We start from the raw sequence: 20,182 nt of genomic DNA on the forward strand, positions 1-20,182 counted from the left end.
TGATACTTGTTAATCTGGTCCATCAACATGTAGTAACATAGTATGGATGGTTTATATATAAAAAATTAAATTTAAAGAAAAATGTGTTTATCTAATATTTGGACATGAAAATAACGGTGAAAAACAAAAAATCTAACGGTCATATATGTAGTAGATAAAAGTAGAAAAAGTAATGGATAGAGTCTCACATGGATTTAAATTTTAATACGTGAGCCATCCATGATTGGGTCAATATATTGGTCGAGCCGATCGATATATAACCCTGCCACGTGGCCTGTGAAGATATGGCTCTACAATATTACGGTTTTTCCGGTTCTACCGCATCGTCCCCAAACCAAACCTCGAGGCTCGAATTCCAAACCAGAGGTTCGGATCCGAGCGAAAACTCCCTCTGAAATTCTGGTTATTTGGTTTTCTTTCACTCGCGCGAGTCGGTGAATTACAAAGAAATACACAGAAAGAGCTTCGTTTACGTTAACGATCGAGCTGTTCTTCTTCTCCAACGCATTCTTCCTTCCGAAAACCCTAATTTTCAAAAAAGGATTCAATCTCTCCACTCCTGCACTGAAGATCAGGAGTTCGGGTTCGAAATTCTGTTGAATTTTTCGACAGTTTCGGTGGATTTTCAGTTGCTCGGGTTTGAATTAGGGTTTTAGATATGCAGACCGAGTTCAATTGGATGCCGGATCGGTAATGCAGGGTTTTGATCACTATCGTTGGTAAGATAAGATGTTAATTTCTACTAGTCGCGTTCGAAACATGGAATTTTCAGAACTTTTTGCGAATTAGGGAGGGTTTTGTTCGATTTTCTTGATTTTCTGTTTGAATTTCGATCACAGCGTGGATTTCGATTCCTTCAAGTGAAGGGAAGCATGGCGCAGAGTAACTGGGAAGCAGATAAGATGTATGCTTTTGTTCCAATAGTTGTGGTTCTTTCTTCAATTTGAAGATGTCATGTGTAGTTTCTTGTTCTTTCGTTTGTTGGGAATTTCTTTTTTGATGTGTTGTTGTTTTCAGGCTTGATGTTTATATTTACGATTATTTGCTGAAGAGAAATTTGCATGCTTCTGCGAAAGCCTTCATGACTGAAGGGAAGGTCGCTGCTGATCCAGTAGGTAATGATGTTTTTAAGAATTGTACTGTGATTTTAGTTTGTAGTTTCTTTGATCTTTTAATTAATGTGATCTTGTGCCTCTTTTTCAGAATGCTGGGCTATTTAATTCTACTAGTATAATTCCTTTCCTTATTTAAGTGATTTTGTTATTTTTGTTATTTTGTTATTTTGTTATTATTATTATTTATTTATGTATTTATTTTAATTTTTTTGTAATTGATTCTATGGATATAGAAAGAGGAATGTTGTTATGATGCGGGTGCCGTGGGTGCTGTATGCATAATGGCTGTCTGTGTTGATCTTCGATTTGGTGGGCAGTCATGCGGATGGGAATATGAGAGTGGCCTGCAAAGTGGACGGTTCTAAAAGTTGAGCTAGAAATGGACAAAAAGGTTCACTTTCATTTGCAAAACTCTCATCGATTGGATGGTTGGGATTGTCCAATTGCTGCGACGTACAAATTCTTGTCTTAGAGTTTTGAGATGAAGGATCTTGGTGACGGAGCTGCTCATACAGGTTTCCAGCGGCAGCAATAGTTTCCAATCCACCCATGGTTGTTATTTATTTGGCAGCGATGTGAAAGGGGAAAACCCCCATTAAGATTAGGGTCTGTTTGATTTTCCAGTGCACTGGTAAATACCAGGTAAAAGAGTAATAATTATTCCCCCCTGTATTTTACAACATGCCTGATTTGACTAACTTTTTTGATACAGAAATCATTACAAAATATATATGGGTCCCACTGTGATGCATTTCGCTTATCCACACCGTTCATCCATTATGCCATTTGAATTTATAGTATGAGCAAAAAAATGAGGTATATCCAAAACTCAAGTGGACCATATGAAAAAGGGAATCGAATACTTACCGTTAAAAACTTTGTGGGGCCACTGTTTCTTTTGGTGTGGGCCACCTGAGTGTTGTATGTGCTTCATTTTTTGTCTCATGCTTCAAAATATTGTAGTAAAATAGATGGACGGAACGGATATATCATATACATTACTGTATCATTCAAAAATAAAATTATCTCTTTTGAACTAGTTTAACTGGCCCAAATACCTATGAATTTTCAAACAGGGTAAACTGTAATAATTACCTATTTCCAGTGTATTTACACTGGCTTTGAAAAAACAAACAGGCCCTTAACGACAACAAGGTTTCTGTCATTGCTAGAGAGGAGGATAGCAGCCATGGTTGATCAACGACTATAGAATCAAAGGGGTAATCTTGGGACTCGCAGAAGCACATAGAGAGGAATCGAACAAAGTAATCACAGTCACACAAGCAAATCCAATAGAGAACAATCCAAATTTACATGGAAAACCCTTGTGGGAAAAAACCACATCACAAAGCGATAATGTACTATGAATAACAAAGTTATAAGAGATGAAACCTTTCTGATCAAAGCCCCAAGAGAAAAACCCTAGCCTTTTCTCTCTCCAAACCCTCTCAAACCCTTAAACACGTCTAGCCTCTTGCCTTAATCCTGATTACACCCATAAATATAAGTAAAAATAGAAATAGAAACAAACCACGCAAAACCGCGCAAACTGCGCAATCCGTCGACCCAGAGTTCTCGACCTGTCGAGAACTCCAAAAACTGTCCAGAGAGTTTTGCCAAAAAATCGAATATTTTCAATATCCTTTTACCTGTAGACCCAAACCGTCAATTGGTCGATGGTCTCTGTTTCGGCATAGATTTAAGGCATTCGATTTTCAACAATCTCCATCGTAACTCTAATCTTCATGCTGCAACACGTCATGTTTGATCCTCCATCTCTACTTCGTATCTATCATAGCTCCACAATCATCACTTCTCGTGCACATTTTGTTTTTACTCCATCTTCACCAGTGTCAAGACATGGTCCTGCGTAACTCAAATATATCGAAGTAGCAATTTCACTGCCTCACAGTGTTACTTACTGGGATTAGACATGTATTTGCCAACAACCCTCACCGCATGTAAAATATTGGGTCTCGTACAGACCATAGCATACATGAAGCTGTCAACCGCACTCGAATAAAGCACACGAGATATAACCTGCTTTTCCTCATCCATTTAAGGACATTGCTCAGAAGAAAGCTGAAAATGAGCCGCGTGGGGAGTGCCAACTGGCTTTGCCTTGTCCATCCCATAGTTCACCAATACATTCTCAAGGTATTCATTCTGAGATAACCATAGCCTGCTCCTCTTCCTGTTTCTGTGTATGTCAATGCTGAGAACTCTCTTTGTAACCTCCAGATTTTTCATCTCAAATGTCCCTGATAGCTGAGCCTAGTGTGTTGATCTCAGATATGCTATGACTGGCGATAAGCATGTCATCAATATACAATATTAAGATAATGAACTTCTCATTACTCGGTGTTTTGAAATAGACACAATGATCATACTTACTCCTGGTAAACCTCTGACTCATCATGAAAGAATTGAATTTCTTGTATCACTGCTTAGACGACTGTTTTAGGTTGTACAACGGCCTCTTCAACCTACAAACCTTGTTTTCTGCCCATCGTATTTCAAATCATTCTAGTTGCTTCATGTAAATCTGTTATTCCAATTCCTCATGTAGGAAAGTAGTATTCACACCCATTTGTTCCAGCTCAAGATTGTATTAGGCAACTAACGCCAATACGAATATGATAGATACTCGCTTCGCCACAGGTGCAAAGATCTCATTGAAGTCGATACCTTCTCTTTAAGCATATCCCTTTGCTACCAACTTTGCTTTGTACCTATCAAGTTTCTTCTTAAAAATTCACTTACACTCGATTGCTTTATGGCCGACGAGAAGCTCCACCAGCTCCCACGTCTGATTTTTGAACAAAGAGTCTCATCTCGTCATGCATCGCTGCTTTTCACTTTTTGGCATCTATGTCGTCAAAAGCCTCCTGAAAAGTAGAAGGATCCTCCTAATTTGTAATGAGGACAAATGCAACAATCGAGTCATTCCTATATCTCGCTAGTAACCTACGATCCCTTGGTGGATTCGTTCTCATAGGTGGCTTCTCCACTTGCTCTTGTACCTCTATCTGCATTTCAGTATCAGTCCGTATCTCATCTCTGTCTATCTGAATGTCCACAAGTGACTTTTCTGCTTCCTTGTGCTCATCCTTACGGAACAATGATCCCTCATCAAATTTGACGCCACGATTGAGGATGATTTTCCATGTCGCCCGGTCATATAACCTATACGCCTTTGCACCATCACCATAGCCTATAAAGATGTACTTTTTAATCATTTTGTCCAGCTTCTCTCTCAACTGATGGTACGTGAGACTAAGCCTTGTAACCAAATACTCGTAGCTCTATGTAATCTACCCACTTATTAATCCACACTTCCTCTGAAATTTTACAATCAATAGCCATAGAAAGGGGACCAATTCATCAAGTAACAAGCCATGTTAACGGCCTGTCTACATTTTTTTGCCCAACCCAACATTACTTATCATACATCGGGCCCTCTCCAAGAGCGGCCGATTCATCCGCCCAGCCACCCCATTCTACTCTGGTGTGTGGTGCATTATGTTATGCTTCACGATCCTTTCATCTTTGTAAAGCCGATTGAATTCCTCAAAAATGAATTCTCCAATGTTATCTGTCTTCAACACTTTCACATTTTGCCCTTGTTATTTTTGACCATTGCCTTCCACTGTTTGAAGTTGGTGAAAACCTTGAATTTATGTTTCAGAACATAAATCCACACTTTTTTGGAATAGTTGTCAATGAACGTAATGAACCATGACGACCCTCTACTAAAAACTACAGGCGACAACCCCCATACATTATAATGTACATAATCCAGATCCCCTTATAAACATGTTTTCAAGACTTAAAGATAACCTTGCCTGTTTACTAAAATCAATAATTTTAAAAGCTGGGATCAATCAACGATCAGAAAGAACCTTCATGCCCCCACTTGCTCATGTGGCCTAGGTGCCTATGCTACAGACCTGTAGACGTGGAATCCACTACAGACGATGCAGCTCCACCCAATGAAGTGCTCCCAATCAACCTGTAAAGGTTACCATTCCTCTTTACTTTCATGACTACGAGTGCCCCCTTTGAAACCTTAAGGACACGATCAAACCCAGTGAATTTGCACCGAAGTGCCTCGAGTGCACCTAGAGATATCAGATTCTTACTTAACTCAAGAACGTGTCTCATATCAGTTAAGATACGCTCTATGCAATCAAACGTCTTGATGAACACCAATCCAACACCAACCATGTTACAAATATTGTCATTGCCCATAAACACCTGCCCATGCTGGTAAGTGTATTTAATATGTTTGTCTACATATCGACAAATGTGTATATGAAATGATGAATATTGTTATTATAAACCTTGCATGCATTGTATTGTATTGTATATACTTGATAATGCATAACTATGATAAATATATCACAAAATTCTAAATATAAATTTATATTACAACTTATTAACAATAAGATTATAGAACCATTATTTTTGGGTTGGTATAAATAGCCATCTCGAATGCAAATGATCCATAATCTGGATCATGTGATTCAGGACGGAGAACTTGGGGTGACTAGCGATTTAGATAACATTGACATGCAGTAATGTCTAGGTAATGCACATATTATGGCGAGTATCTTGATAAAGATTCATGGACTTAATAATTAGGTAAAAGCCAACTAGTATTTTTTGGTTTGCCTTCTTTCTCCTTGTTACTTTAAATGTGCTTCCTCTGCAAAAATAGAGAGTTAATTTTCGATGCAAAAGGTGTAATCGCTAGTTTGCTTGACTATGCAGCCATTGATGCTCCTGGTGGTTTTCTCTTTGAATGGTGGTCTGTGTTTTGGGACATTTTCATTGCAAGGACGAATGAGAAACATTCTGAAGTTGCTGCAGCTTACATTGAGGTGGCTTTAGAAATATTATAGGTTTTTTATTCTTTAATTATTGGGTGATTTTCATCGGAATTACTTGATGGTTAGAGTGCGTTTAAATCCACCCAGAATTTCTTTATGGTGGTACACAGGCACAACAGATGAAAGCTAGGGAGCAACAACAACAGATTCAAATGCAGCAGTTGCAACTTATGCAGCAACGGCATGCTCAATTGCAGCGAAGGGATGCTAGTAATCCTTCACTCGGTGGTCCAATAAATGCTATAAACTCTGAAGGAATGTTAGGGCAATCCACTGCCAGTGTTTTGGCCGCAAAAATGTACGAGGAACGTATGAAACATCCACATTCGATGGAGTCAGAGTCATCCCCACAACTACTTGATGCCAGTAGAATGGCACTTCTGAAATCAGCATCCAACCATCCCGGGTAATTTCTTTATGGATGAACCTAGTGCTAATTCTATATTATGTGAGTGTTCGATGTTGTGGTCCTTCATGGGAGGTGTTGTCTTTTTTATTGCCCTTCATGTTGACACAGCCAGTTAGTCCAAGGTAATCCGGGCAGCGTGTCTGCAGCATTGCAGCAAATGCAGGCGCGAACTCAACAGACCACTGTAACTACTTGCACTATGTTATCTTCATTTTTCATGCCTTCTCTTTTTCTTCCCTTGTTGAGCACATCTTTTGTAAGGCTAAATGCCTGATATGGTTAGATACATCCTTTGCAGGACAACAAAGGTGATGTCAACTTGGGTGCAGCTCAACGATCTCTGCCCATGGATCCATCATCAATCTATGGACAGGGCCTTCTGCATTCAAAATCTGGAATAGGTAGCGCAGGTAAGATCACACGGTCTTCTTTATTTTTTACTTTTTGTGATGAACTTAATTTTCATTGAATAAAAAGGAAAAAAGCTGCACTAATTGTCCATTAAGGCAATGGATGTTGGTGTCAGTACAAAGCGTGGGACCTACATCCCCCAAATCACTCTTTTCTTGGCACTTGCCTCAAGGAAATAGGAAGTGAGGGGCCTGTTCATGATGTCATTTATAAGAGTAGTCTGTTTACGAGAAAGATTGCTTGGTCTTCTAGGGGTTGAATAGGAATTCCACTATGCCTAGGTCTCTACAAATGTGGGAATTATATATTTTGTTTGATATTGTCATTTGGAAAAGAATTAGAAGAAATGTTCCTTTTTTGTGTTGAATTTATGGAACCTCTTCTTTAAAGTGAAAAGGTTCCCTTAAATGATAAACACCTTCAATAATGAGGTTGATCTACATACATCTTTTCTTCAAAAGTATTGAGCTGTTAATTTTGTTATTCTTCAAGCATTCGATCAAGCACTTTAGGTTGGCTTTTGTCATTGTTTTGGTTGATCTGGTAATTTTGTTATTCTTCAGTCAATTTGGTCAAAGACTTCTGATTTTCATCATTTTCCAAAAAGCAGTTCCTTTCTTCTTCTTTTTTAAAGATGTTTATGCTTGGAGTTTGTTTTCTTTCGGTCAACCTTTATGTAGAACCCTCTATTTTATTTCTGTACGTGAATATCATTTATTTAGGAGAGCAAGTATAGTTCAGTTATGCTAAAAGATAATCTACTTGCCAGTCCTAGGCAGCCTGATCCTCAAGTTATTAGAAGGCCAAGCTTTCTGACATCAAGAAAGTCACAGTTCTTGTAACTTCTACAAGGAGATTATGCATCCCACTGCACCACGAGCTTTCTGACATCAAGAAAGTCACATTTCTTGCAACTTCTACAAGGAGATTATGCACCCACTGGACCACGATTGAGTGGCCCGAGGATTTTGTTCTAAGTTTCATAGGCAAAAAAGCACCCACGGTGTCAAAGATTTCTCATTTTCTTCTCCTACCTGTCTTTGTAATATGATGTTTTCTTCATGGAAAAAATCTTGGAAAGATGGGCCGTTTTATTTTGAAAGAATAAGAGGAGAAATCGAGTAAGAATTGTAATGCAGAAGTGAACTTGGGTTTTGACTAGGATGTTCAATCGAAAACCAACTGTTACAAGGGGGAACTCTTGGATTATTTGTTTTTGGTTCTGCATGGAAAATATGAATAATATCTAGGTGCTAAAATTGCATTTTTGGGAGCTCAAGAGACTGTTAGTTGGTGTTTCAGAAAAATGCGAATACATTCCTTGTGTCCTCATCTTCTGCCCTTTTTTGTCCAAGCTTGAAATTCTGCGTGCATACATGTGTTTTCTTTTGCATTGTTTTAATGAAGCATGGTGAGAAGTAGCTGAAAATTAGTTGTCCATAGGATCATGTTGTTGTCCATTGTGTTAATGAAATATGTTGATAAGTAGATGAAAATTGGTTATATTATTAGGATTTGTTATTTGGGAATTTTCTTGCAGAGTTCCCTTATATATTTGTTGTGCCTTTCTATTCAGGATTGAACCAAGGTGTCAGTGGTCTTCCATTAAAGGGTTGGCCTTTAACTGTAAGTCATATACTAAATTCATCTGCAGTATGGGTTTTTGGTGTTGGTATTTAGTTTGGATATGCACATCTTTCCTGACATTGAATTATTTCTATTTTCCCAGGGCATTGACCAACTACGGCAAAATTTAGGCCCACAAGTACAGAAGCCTTTTCTACAGTCATCAAATCAGTTTCAGATTTTGACGCCACAGCAGCAGCAGCAGCTCCTGGCACAGGCTCAGGCGCAGGGAAGTCTTGGGAGCTCACCTAATTATGGAGATTTGGATCCTCGAAGATTTAGGCTTTTACCTAGGGGTAGCTTGAATGGGAAAGATGGTCAGCCCACAGGAAATGATGGTTCTGTAGGCTCCCCAATTCAATCAAGCTCACCAAAGGTCAGATTAGGTCCACAGGATCAAGCAGAATTTCTTGTGAAGGTTAGTTTTACTAAGCCATATATGACTGTAGCCATTGCTTAGACAAATGAAAAAAAAAGATAAATACAAGTGAGAATCTAGTTGCCTTGTATCAACGTGTCATAATCAATCAAAATATACTGGAAACTAAAGAGATAAATTAATTGAAAGAATTCTCGTCCTCCATACAACTGTTGGTGGAACCGAACCCTCAGCATATACTTCATGGTTTATCTGCAAATCTACATACTTCCATATGCATGTATCAATGTGGCTATTTTTAAATAGCATGAGTTTCTATCAATGTGGCCATGCATAAACATACTCATGTCCTTGTGTGCATTCTTCAACAGTGTATGCCCATCTTAGATTCTCAGCCTTGTCCATCTTAATCTGACAATAGTATTTAGCATGAAAATTCTGGAACCTGCTTTAATATTTATCATCAGTTTTTTTCTAACATTTATCAATTCAATGTGATTTGACTTCATTTTCTAACAGCTAGAGACTTTGTGGTTATCATGCATTTAGCTTGGTTTTCTAACATTTTTCAACTTCAGTGTCTGTTGGCTTTGTCTGACATCTGCCCGCCATGACCCTATTTTGCTTTCTGGCCCTTTGGGGTGTGCATGTAATGGTTGGAATGGGGTTCAGATTAGGGTGGGAACCCATGGGAGCGGTGTCAATGTGAACCTCTGCCATGGCTGGTTCCAAGAGCCTAGGTGAAAGAGGAAGGTGGATGTCTGGTGGGGAGCTGATGGTAAAACTTTCGCCGGTATACAATTTTAATGCCAACCCCAAATTGCTGGGAGAAAGTTAAGATGATGATGATGATGTTTGCTAGCTTGATCATCAATAGGGTGTCTGCTGTTTGGTTTGACATTTTTCTGACCTGCTGATGATTCTTTTTAGATGAAGATCTCCCAGATGAATCAGTCCTCTGCTCAGCAACAACAGGACCAACTACAGCAGCAGCAGCAGCAATTACAACAGGTTGTACTTGTCCAGAGACTGTTCATATTTCAGGGTTTCTTTCTTTTCCCAATTTGAATTCATAGCTATTAGAACTGTTAGCAAGAAATTATTATTATTATTATTATTATTATTATTATTATTATTTGCAAACTTGGATCTGTATGCGGCAATTGGCAAGTCATGCCTTGCAAGCCTCTTTTTTTAAAAGCTAATAGTTTTCTATCTGGTTTATTATTGTGTTTTCAGAATAACAGAAAACGGAAACAACCATCTTCTTCTGGAGCTGCAAACAGTACTGGTACGGGAAACACAGTTGGCCCTTCTCCTAACTCCCCACCATCAACCCCATCCACTCATACACCTGGCGATGGAGTGGCCATGGCAGGAACTTTGCAACATGTGAACAGTATGTCCAAAAGTTTAATGATGTATGGTACAGATGGAACTGGCGGACTTGCATCATCTTCAAATCAGCTGGTATCCTCTTTGAATTTTCTCTTTCATACATAACCTCGAAATCTACTGCACATATTTTTTCCTTGTCTTCTCACTTGCAATTTCATTTTCATGTGGCAGGAGGACATGGAACACTTCGGAGATGTTGGATCCTTGGAAGATAATGTGGAATCATTTTTGTCGCATGACGATGGAGATGCAAGGGACATATTTGGTACATTAAAAAGAAGTCCTACAGATCACAGTAATGAGTCTGCAAAGGGTAATTGATGCTGTTTTGTGACTATTCCATACAATAATAGTGCAATTTACTGAAGCCATTTTCATATATATATATTTTTTTTGGTCTCAGGTTTTTCCTTTAGTGAATTTGGTTGTATACGTACAAGCAATAGCAAAGTTGTCTGCTGCCATTTTTCTTCAGATGGAAAATTTCTGGCTAGTGCTGGGCATGAGAAGAAGGTAATGCATAGTGGCCTAGGTAGCATGGTCACTTGATCAGTTGATTGTTTGAATTAGTCCGTTGTCAGATGCGATTTTAAAAATGGTTTGACGTGGCTGTTAGATGTCAGACAAACTTTATTGTCTTCTGGTATTATTTATGCGTTGTAGTTACAGTTTTGATGCATTTATCTTTATCTGGATACATTTTATGCTTATATATCAATCATTGCTCTAATCTAATCTAATGGACCCGTTTTCATCCATGGTTCAAATTATTGTGTATCGTATCTGTATCGGTGATTACTGATACACAATATGATACATACTGTATGGGTGATATGGCTGATTTACTGGGCACCTCGGTCTGAATTTTTTAAACGTAAAAGAAATTGAGAAGTATTCTGTCACATCCCTATATAAATTTTATTTCAAATGCAAGCTCCTGTATTTATAAATTAGTTTAATGTTTTTGTTAAGGTTAAGTAAATAACTAAATATGTATTTTTAAAATTTCTCATGATTTTTCTTCCATACACCACAAGTGTCATTTTATTGTATTGGTGACCATTGGTACATGATATGCATTGGCCAATACGGAACGTATCGGCTGATATTTCAAACCATCTTTGCATGTATGGATGGGGCTGACTATGAGTGCTTTTGCAACATCTTATCAGCAGTTGCACAACTGATACCGACAAATTATCTGTCTAGGCTAAGAAGATGTAACACATAGGATATAACTGCAAAGAAGGCCATGTTTAATCTGACCATAGATGATGGAGATATAATGCCAAACTGTGCTTCATGTCACCAGGCTGTTCTTTGGAAGATGGATACACTGGAAACAGTGAGTACTCCAGAAGAACACACTCTTATCATTACAGATGTACGTTTTAGGCCAAGTACAACTCAGCTGGCAACATCTTCTTTTGACAGAACCGTGCGACTATGGGATGCAGCGGAGGTAATGGTTTCTGCTTTCATCTTCTTGAACAATTTAGTCTTATTGCACTTTTTCTTTCCATTAGCTGTAATTGTTGGTTATATTAGTACCACTTTTGGTGCCTTATTTTTTTGCATTGTATATGGCTCTCTCTATAAATGGTGTCAATACCAACCTGTTTGTACATTTATCTTCTGCATTGCCATCTATTTAGTGACTTGTCATAGTTTTTGACTGTTTGTTCATCTCGAGTTGCTGATAACTACAATCTACAGGGAAAAAAACTCCTCTCATCCCATTCATCTTCATCAGATGTAGTTCTGAGCATTCTGAATCTCAAGATTCTGGTGGGACTAATTAACTGGATCTCGAAGATTTCATGGTGAAAGAAATGAATCATATATTGTGCTGACAACTGTTCTTGTTGATAATGTCTGGGAAAAGTTCGTTGAACATTTGGATCTCGGTCTTCGACTGAGAAAGGAAGAAGAGATTCTCCACATCATAATTGAAATTGATTCCACAACAGAAACTGCTAAATTGCAAGCATCTTTGCTAAGATCATGCCAGAACATTTAATAGGTATCATGGAATCAATGATGTTTGCAATACAAAAGGTACAAACAATTAATTTATGATTCTGATTGCAAACTTTTTACTTTCATTTCTCCAGAATCTTCAATTGGATTCTTGTGAATCTGTATATCCAGGGGCAACCTCCACACAGTTTTCAGATTATGTAGCAATTAAGGCAACCGAAAATGTTCAATCCTGACCCTGATACCATGTCAGTTGGAGAGGAAAAGAAACCGTTCATTGTTATACCTAAATAGGGTTACCATAGGTTCACTGATAAGCATGAAAGCTGCACACATTAAGTAGCTATTGCTCGAGTTTTAATGTGAAATCAACCCATTCTGCTATGAGCACCATCCTATTTCCTTTGCATGTATCATGTATGTAACACTTTAGAATAAGACAACCATTTAAACCTAGTTTATCTCTCATGTAGTTTTTACTTTATTGATGGGATCTTTTGTGTGGCCTAGCTAATGGGAGTTTGGGACCTTTTCTTATATTCAATAGAACTGTTATGAAGGGGATGTTTTAGTCACATTAACTGTTAGCTATATGGGTTACATGCTTATCAAGTTAATAAGGAAGTATTGATGCAGGACATGGAAAATTAAATATGATATGCAAGATTGCAGGCTTAGATCACACCAATTCAGAAACAATCACACAAATTCCACATTCCACATGAAAATCCAAACATTCAATTAAAGGGGAATCTATGCGGGTCCAAGCCGACACAGGCTAGGACTGGACCAATAAAAATTATAAATCAAACGATGTCAAAGGGAAATAAAATCAACTACTCATGCATAAAAATTAGTCCCTAATCCAAGGAAAAATTAGGGATCATGTAATCTAGGGTTAGGATTCATGAAAAACGGTTATGAGAGGATAAAAGAGGATAAAAACCTGAGCCAAAAGATGATCCCGCGTGTGGACAGCAACAATGGCCCAGACGGACATGCGTGTGATCCCGGCCGCACGTGTGTGGGGCCCACTATTCAAAAAAAGGCCACCTTGGCCCTGGTCGGCCAGGGATGGACTCCAAAACTCCCAAATCTCAGCTCGATCCGATGTACGGTTTGTGCGTGGTGCTCCGCCGAAGTTTCAGCTCGCCTGCGGGCCGAAATCTGGAAACCTGCTGTAATGAAGAAATCTAATGCAACAAAAGGACAAATTCGAAGTACGGATGGTGAGGGAAGATGGAAAAAAAGGTGATGGAAGATGGGGGTGAATGGGGATCGATGTGGCTTCGCACCACGCTAGTTAGCCCTTCGAAAAGGGAGGGCTTCGCACCCACTTTTGAATTCTTCCACAACTCACGAAGAGAGCAGAAAAATAAAGCAGGAATTTTTTTATTAACTTCAATGAATCAAAAGAACTACAAGGGGTGCCTATTTATAGGGAGAACCCTATACCCAAAAACTCGCACCATGTGCGACACCTATTACTTGGCGATTAAGTAAACTAAAATAAAAATCAAACGAGGAAATCTAAAGCGTTCACGATGTTCTAAATAATAACAATAAGCAAAACCTAAAATATAAAACCAATCCGATGAGTGGGCCACGATTATGAGATCCCATGGTGGGCTTTTCTTGACTATCGGGCCACTTTTCTGAACCAAAACTTGTCTTCTAGTTAGGAGGCCCTCTCTGGACGTCGTCATCGAGCCAGATCGATGGTGGGGTCCTCCTTCTGCATACGTACGTGCGTAGGGGGGGCGGCGTGAGTGCGCGTGTGCGCGTGATGTCCCCATCAAGTATTCTGGAATATTTTACATTAATTCATACAATTCCAATTGCCTATGGAGAATCACTTTCTGCCAGCACTTTGTTCTCCATCAGAAGTTACCTAGTCATTTTTCTAAAAGTCTAATTACATGGTAGGGTTATAGTCTGTCGTTTCTGCCTTGTTGCATTGCACTTTTCAGGAAAAATTCATAATTCTTTGACATCTAAGAGGTTCTTTCAGTCCCAAGAGTATATTTATCTGTTAGCCACCACCTGTTTGGATTTTGTATCTTGTGGTCTCATATCAACCACCTCTCGTTCATATTTTATATCTGCACCTAGATCTCATCAACATGGATAGCAGTTGTTTGGTAATCCATTTCTTTTTCTTGGGAAATTTGAAGGTCACCTCTTATGGCTGCCCTGCTGTGCCCTTAACAATCGGAATCCAAGAGCTCTTCTTAATCGAAACAAGATTTCAAAGAGCTAATGCATTGCTCAATTTGATTTTTTGGGCAACTGTTCACACTCATTGTGCTATTCAGTTGTTTTTGCAGGTTGTGGTGTTTAATTATATGATATCTTCCAAGATTGCCTGTTTCCTATTGTTTGGATAAGAGTTATATGAAAGAAGGCAATGGAAGAACAACATGCGCACACACGCACACGTTCACACGATTTACGTATGTCATTCATATAAATAGTGTTGCACTCTACTTAATAGTTTGCAAGCATCTCCAGATGTTCAATCATGGAATTTAATTATGTTTTGCAGCCAAGCTATTGCTTGAACACGTATACTGGTCATGGGTCACCTGTGATGTCATTAGATTTCCATCCAAAGAAGACTGACATCTTCTGCTCGTCTGATGGTAATGGTGAAATCCGCTTCTGGAATATCAGTCAGTCCTCGTGCATCCGCATGTCTACGGTTGGTTTCTAATCCCTCCCTCCCTCCCTCTCTCTGGGTTTTTGGCTTGACTTTGTTCAAAATGTCTAATACTAATGAAGCAGGGAGGTACAGCACAAGTGAGATTTCAGCCTAGGCTTGGGCATCTTCTTGCAGCAGCAGCAGAAAATGTTGTCTCCATTTTTGACATCGAGGCAGATAGGCAGACACTCTCACTACAGGTACTTTGGTTGTATTGTTAGTATTTTTGCAGCATTTCACATGGGAAGTAATAACAACAATAATAATAATAACTTTGGGCCTTTATGGAATTGGAGAATAATTCTGACCTTCCTACTTTCCAGCTTTCTGATCTTTAAGGATTTAAATCCATAAGGCATCTGAAAGGTTGGAGGCTGGGGTTCTCCAAAATGCCCCAGGACAAAGTGGAAACGTGTTAAAAAGGTCACCTTATTAAGATCAGCTATCTTTTGTTTCCTGCTCAAAATGAAATGGAGAGGGCTAATCCTATCAAATCCAATGGATGCTGCCTACATTAACGCTTAATGTTGTGCTGTGTTTTACCTCTAGCCGGTTTTATGGAATCTCTTATGTTTATTACTTTTATTGCACAACACTTTTTGCAGGGGCATACTAAAGAGGTGCACTCTGTTTGCTGGGATGCAAATGGGGATTATTTGGCATCTGTTAGCCAGGACTCAGTGAGGGTATGGTCCTTAGCATCAGGAGAGTGCATTCATGAGCACAGCTCCAATGGGAACAAGTTCCATTCTTGCGTTTTCCATCCAAATTATTCTACCCTCTTGGTTATTGGGGGGTATCAGGTAATCTTTATGCATCTCCATCCTCATGAAAATGGCAGTGATGTTAGTAATAGCAACAATAATAAACAACACAACAATGCTATTATTAGTGTATTTAAATCAAGAAATGGTCAGAGAGATTGCTTTAAGAATCCTTAGCCTAGATCATGGTGTGCTTTACCTCTCATTTGCTTCTCTATCCATAAATTTAGCAAAGGACTTGCAGAAGAGAATCAGAGTCCATCCTGAACTTATTTGACCGCTAATAGGATTTTTTTAGTATAAAGAACTTATGCTCGAGTTGATTTCTGTGCCTTTTCTTTTCTTCCTTTTGGGTGTTCGATTGTCCTTTTCTCAAGTTAAATCAAGTTGCACTTCAGCTTGTCTGGGCCCTTGATTTGAACCGACTTGGTGAGAGTGCTTGCTTGAGTTTTTACACACTGACAAAACTTTCCTGGGAATTCCTATATTGAAACTGAATATGGAAAAATTCATAAAGTGGACCCCACATGGTTAGGACAAGGCTATGACGACGGCGGCAGCGGCGGCGGCGGCTGTGACAACCATGATATGTGTACATATGGGATGACATCCACCTCTCCCAGAGTACAAATTATTCATGCCTCCATTTATGCTATACACATGATGTGTCTGATGGTCCAAACCGGTCATTCATCAGATGGCTCCATAAATGGACCATAGCCCCCTAAACCACTTTGGTCAAACACCCTAATGATTAAAAAAAGAAAAAAAAAAAAAATCACCAACAACATCATCACAGCCTTGTCCCAGCTAGTTGGTCCCTGCAGACATTTTTCGAAGCATATCGCACTTCTCTTTTTGCGTGGATCACATTCAGATGAAATTTGCATAGGAAGAACTGTATTTCTTTGAATTGCTGAGCTTGTGACTGGATTCTGAGCCTTCTCGGCTGAATGAGACCAAAAATTCTTTCTTCTTCTTCTTTTTTTTTAAAAAAAAAAAAAATAATAATATAATATTTATCTTAAATTATTATTATTATTATTTATTTATTAAGTTTGCAGCATGGCAAACTTGTCCAAAACAAGTCGGTGCCACTCAATGCAAAACAAACGACTGTCCTTTACTGGTTTCATTAGGATATGTAGGACTACCACTGATTCTAATTATGGACACCATGCTTGCAGTCTTTGGAGTTGTGGAACATGGCCGAGAACAAAAGCTTGACCGTTCAAGCACACGACGGCTTGATTGCTGCATTGGCGCAATCCCCGGTTACTGGGATGGTTGCTTCCGCAAGCCACGACAAGTCTGTTAAGCTATGGAAATAGATGGTCCCGGCAGTTGTGTGGTGGATATTGCTGTATCTTTTTGAGCAGATGGCATCCTCAGTTCTCAGCACTGATTCAAATATAGTAAGAAAAGGAAGAAATAGAAATGGTTGTCTTGTGTTTGATTTGGTTGGGTCTTTTTTAAATGAAATAAACTGGGAACTGGGTGTTCCCCCTGCCGTTTTCCTACTATGGTGGGGGTGTACGCCAACAGAATGCATGTGTTGGTGCTGCCAGGGGAAGCACCGTAAGCTCAAACGAGGGGAAGCTGATGATTAATTTCATCTAGGTTTGTCTTTTGACCATCTTTCTGATACATTCATTTTAGGAAGGCCGCAGATGGGGGATTGGTTGGTGGCTCTGATTGAATCTGATCGGCAATCTGTTTTCAGCTGCATGATGCAACAGGAATCAGCTTGATTGTGTGCTCAGCTAATTTGAAGAGTTTGATTCAGCACGTACATAACATCTGTGGCCAGGGCATGTGGATGTGGGCCGGTCGGGTCCAGTGGAATTGTTTGGACGCAGTCAGGCAGGCTGGTTGACTGGTTATGAACCAGTAATCAGCGTACCTGCTTTATTTGCGTTATTCTTACAGAAATGTCCGCAAGGTTGAGGCGATTGGCGCATACTCTAGGGTCTCTCTCCACAGGCAAATGCAATTGCAGTCTTGTAGGAGTTTGAGCCGTTCAACCGCCTGGCTCTGCTATCAGCAGAACAGATCCCAACAGTTATTCTGATTGTGAAGTTATCTGATGGGCTGTTGCCTGCTTTTAGTCGTAAAACCCAATGACTTGACTTAAAAAACTCGATGAGTTTTCAAGGCGAGTCACTTAGAAAATTGCTGATGGCCGTGACCCGGTTGGGACTAGGCAAGTTAACTTGAAAACTCATTTGAGTTGACATGACTCGGAGACCTGATTGAGTCACAAACTGGGTCTTTTTTTTTTTTTTTTTTTCTTCGACCGAAGAAAAAGTGGGGGAGGCAAGAGTCATGGAGGATGGAGATGCTACTGGCGAACTAGAAAGCACAAATTATTTTTATAAACTTGATTATGAAAATATTGGGTGAGGTAGAGGCTCTTTCGTGTCTTTTGTGTTAACCCGGTTATCGAGTTTTTTGAGTTTTTGAACCATGTTTTTAAGAGAATGGATTTCCTCATTTTGTGTAGATCATGTGGTCTGTATCAATTTTTTTAGCTGGGGTTAGACATGGAGGGATCTTTCCATCCGTGTCGTCCCCATAAAATGAATGGTGTGAATTGCGGCTCAGCCTGTTGAGTTGCACCGATCATGACTGGTGTTGATCTCTCTAATGAGACTTTGAGGTTGGGCAGAGGTAAGGACAGGCAGTCGTAGAAAGTGCGGGGGCGAGTAGGAACTACGCCTGTGTCAAGGTACTAAGGATCGCATTCTTGGTATGCTGCTACACCTAGCTCTGTGGGGCCCAGTGTGCGGGGTGTTTGAAATCCAATCCAGCCATCACTTGTATACCTCGTGGTGGGGGGCAAAATTCTTCCCGATCACAGGGAGCGATTGGAACAGGGCAGTGTTTATTTTCGGTAATCGGGTAGGACATGTTCTGGTGCCAACCATGGTGTTTATATCCGGTTAATCAGGCAGGACAGTTTGGGATGAAAGGACTATCCAAAAAAATCTAAGTTGGCGGTGTGGAGCCCACCATGGTGTTTATATTTGGTTAATCAGGCGGGATAGGCTAGGATGAAAGGACTATTCGAAAATCTAAGTTGGTACTGTGGGCCCACCATGGTTTTTTAGTTCTTCTCTGTGTTGTGTACCAGCTGAGTTTTGGGATGCACTGTGAACACGAGGAGCTCCATCTGTTGGACGGAGTGGACGTTAAAACACAGCGTGGCGGCCCCCACAGCTTGGTTCCTACAGCTTGTGTTCCAAAGGATTTCAGTGTTCAAGGAGAGTGGCTGGAATCCGGAGCCGGATCAGATCAGGGTGAATCCAGACTCGATTCAATTATAAACAGATTGGCATCTTAATATCTAGACATGTTCCGTTGGACCTGTATAGTATATCCAGACCCCTGCTTGATGCAGGACATGGAAATTAAATATGATATGCGAGATTTCAGGCTTAAGATCACGTTAGTTCAGAAATAATTATACAAATTTCATATCCTACATGAAAGTCCAAACATTCAATTAAGGGGAATCTATGCGGGTCCAAGCCTACACATGATAGAGCTGGATCAATAAAAATTATGAACCAAACAATACTCAAAGATAAGAAATAATCATCCACGCATGCATAGTAATCAGTCCATAATCCAATGAATTCAGAAATTCCAATTCGGGGAATCCTAGGGTAATAAAATTGGCAAATAACTTAGGGAAAACATAATCTAGGGGTAAGATTCATGAAAAACAGTTATGAAAGGATAAAAGAGGAAAAAAACCTGAGCCAAAAGATGATCCCGCGTGTGGACAGCAACAATGGCTAGACGGACGTAAGTGTAATCCTGGCCGCATGTGTGTGGGGCCTATTATTCAGAAAAAGGCCACCTTGTCCCTGGTCGGCCAGGGATGCTCGATCCGATATACGGTTTCTGCGTGGTGCTCCGTCGAAGTTTCAGCTTGCCTACAGGCCGAAATCTAGAAACCTGCTGTAATGAAGAAATCTGATGCAACAAAAGGACGAATTCGAAGTACAGATGGTGGGGGAAAATGAAAAAAAAAAGATGATGGAGGACGGGGGTGAATCGGGATCAACGTGGCTTCGCACTACGGTAGTTAGCCATTCGAAAAGGGAGGGCTTTGCACCCACTTTTGAATTATTCCACAACTCACGAAGAGAGTAAAAAAATAAAGCAGGAATTTTTTTTATTAACTTCAATGAATTAAAAGAACTACAAGGGTAGGGAAAATCCTATACTCCAAAACTCGCACCATGTGTACAACCTATTCCTTGGCGATGAAATAAACTAAAATAAAAACCAAACAGAGAAATCTAAAGCATTCACAATATTCTAAATAATAACAATAAACAAAACCTAAAATATGAAATCAATCCGACGAGTGAGCCACAATCATGAGATCCCTATGATGAGCTTTTCTTGACTATCGGGCCCACTTTTCTGAACCAAAACTTGTCTTTTAGCTAGGAGGCCCTCCCTAGACGTCGTCATCGAGTCAGATTGATGGTGG

The 20,182-nt window shown here is 39.6% G+C and overlaps 1 protein-coding gene across 5 annotated transcripts; it reads left to right on the forward strand.

Moving 5' to 3' along the window:
* Window positions 1-410: 410 nt before the first annotated feature.
* LOC131245812 (transcriptional corepressor LEUNIG_HOMOLOG-like) lies at window positions 411-17,131 on the forward strand. Of its 5 annotated transcripts, none has more exons than XM_058245523.1 (18): window positions 412-719; window positions 840-904; window positions 1,018-1,115; window positions 5,889-5,998; window positions 6,118-6,413; window positions 6,525-6,600; window positions 6,715-6,826; window positions 8,404-8,453; window positions 8,557-8,871; window positions 9,763-9,852; window positions 10,072-10,302; window positions 10,402-10,543; window positions 10,634-10,743; window positions 11,543-11,692; window positions 14,756-14,911; window positions 14,992-15,111; window positions 15,517-15,714; window positions 16,863-17,131. In XM_058245523.1, the coding sequence occupies exons 2-18, from the start codon at window positions 873-875 to the stop codon at window positions 17,004-17,006; spliced, it is 2,430 nt and encodes an 809-aa protein (XP_058101506.1). In that variant the 5' UTR covers window positions 412-719; window positions 840-872; the 3' UTR covers window positions 17,007-17,131. The 5 variants fall into 5 exon arrangements, 4 of the variants coding, with proteins under 4 accessions (XP_058101506.1, XP_058101508.1, XP_058101507.1 ...); XM_058245525.1 differs by having other exon boundaries at window positions 9,763-9,843; XM_058245524.1 differs by having other exon boundaries at window positions 413-719; window positions 14,995-15,111.
* Window positions 17,132-20,182: the final 3,051 nt, after the last annotated feature.

The sequence above is a fragment of the Magnolia sinica genome, chromosome 5 (genome assembly GCF_029962835.1).
Source record: "Magnolia sinica isolate HGM2019 chromosome 5, MsV1, whole genome shotgun sequence".
NCBI lineage: Eukaryota > Viridiplantae > Streptophyta > Magnoliopsida > Magnoliales > Magnoliaceae > Magnolia > Magnolia sinica.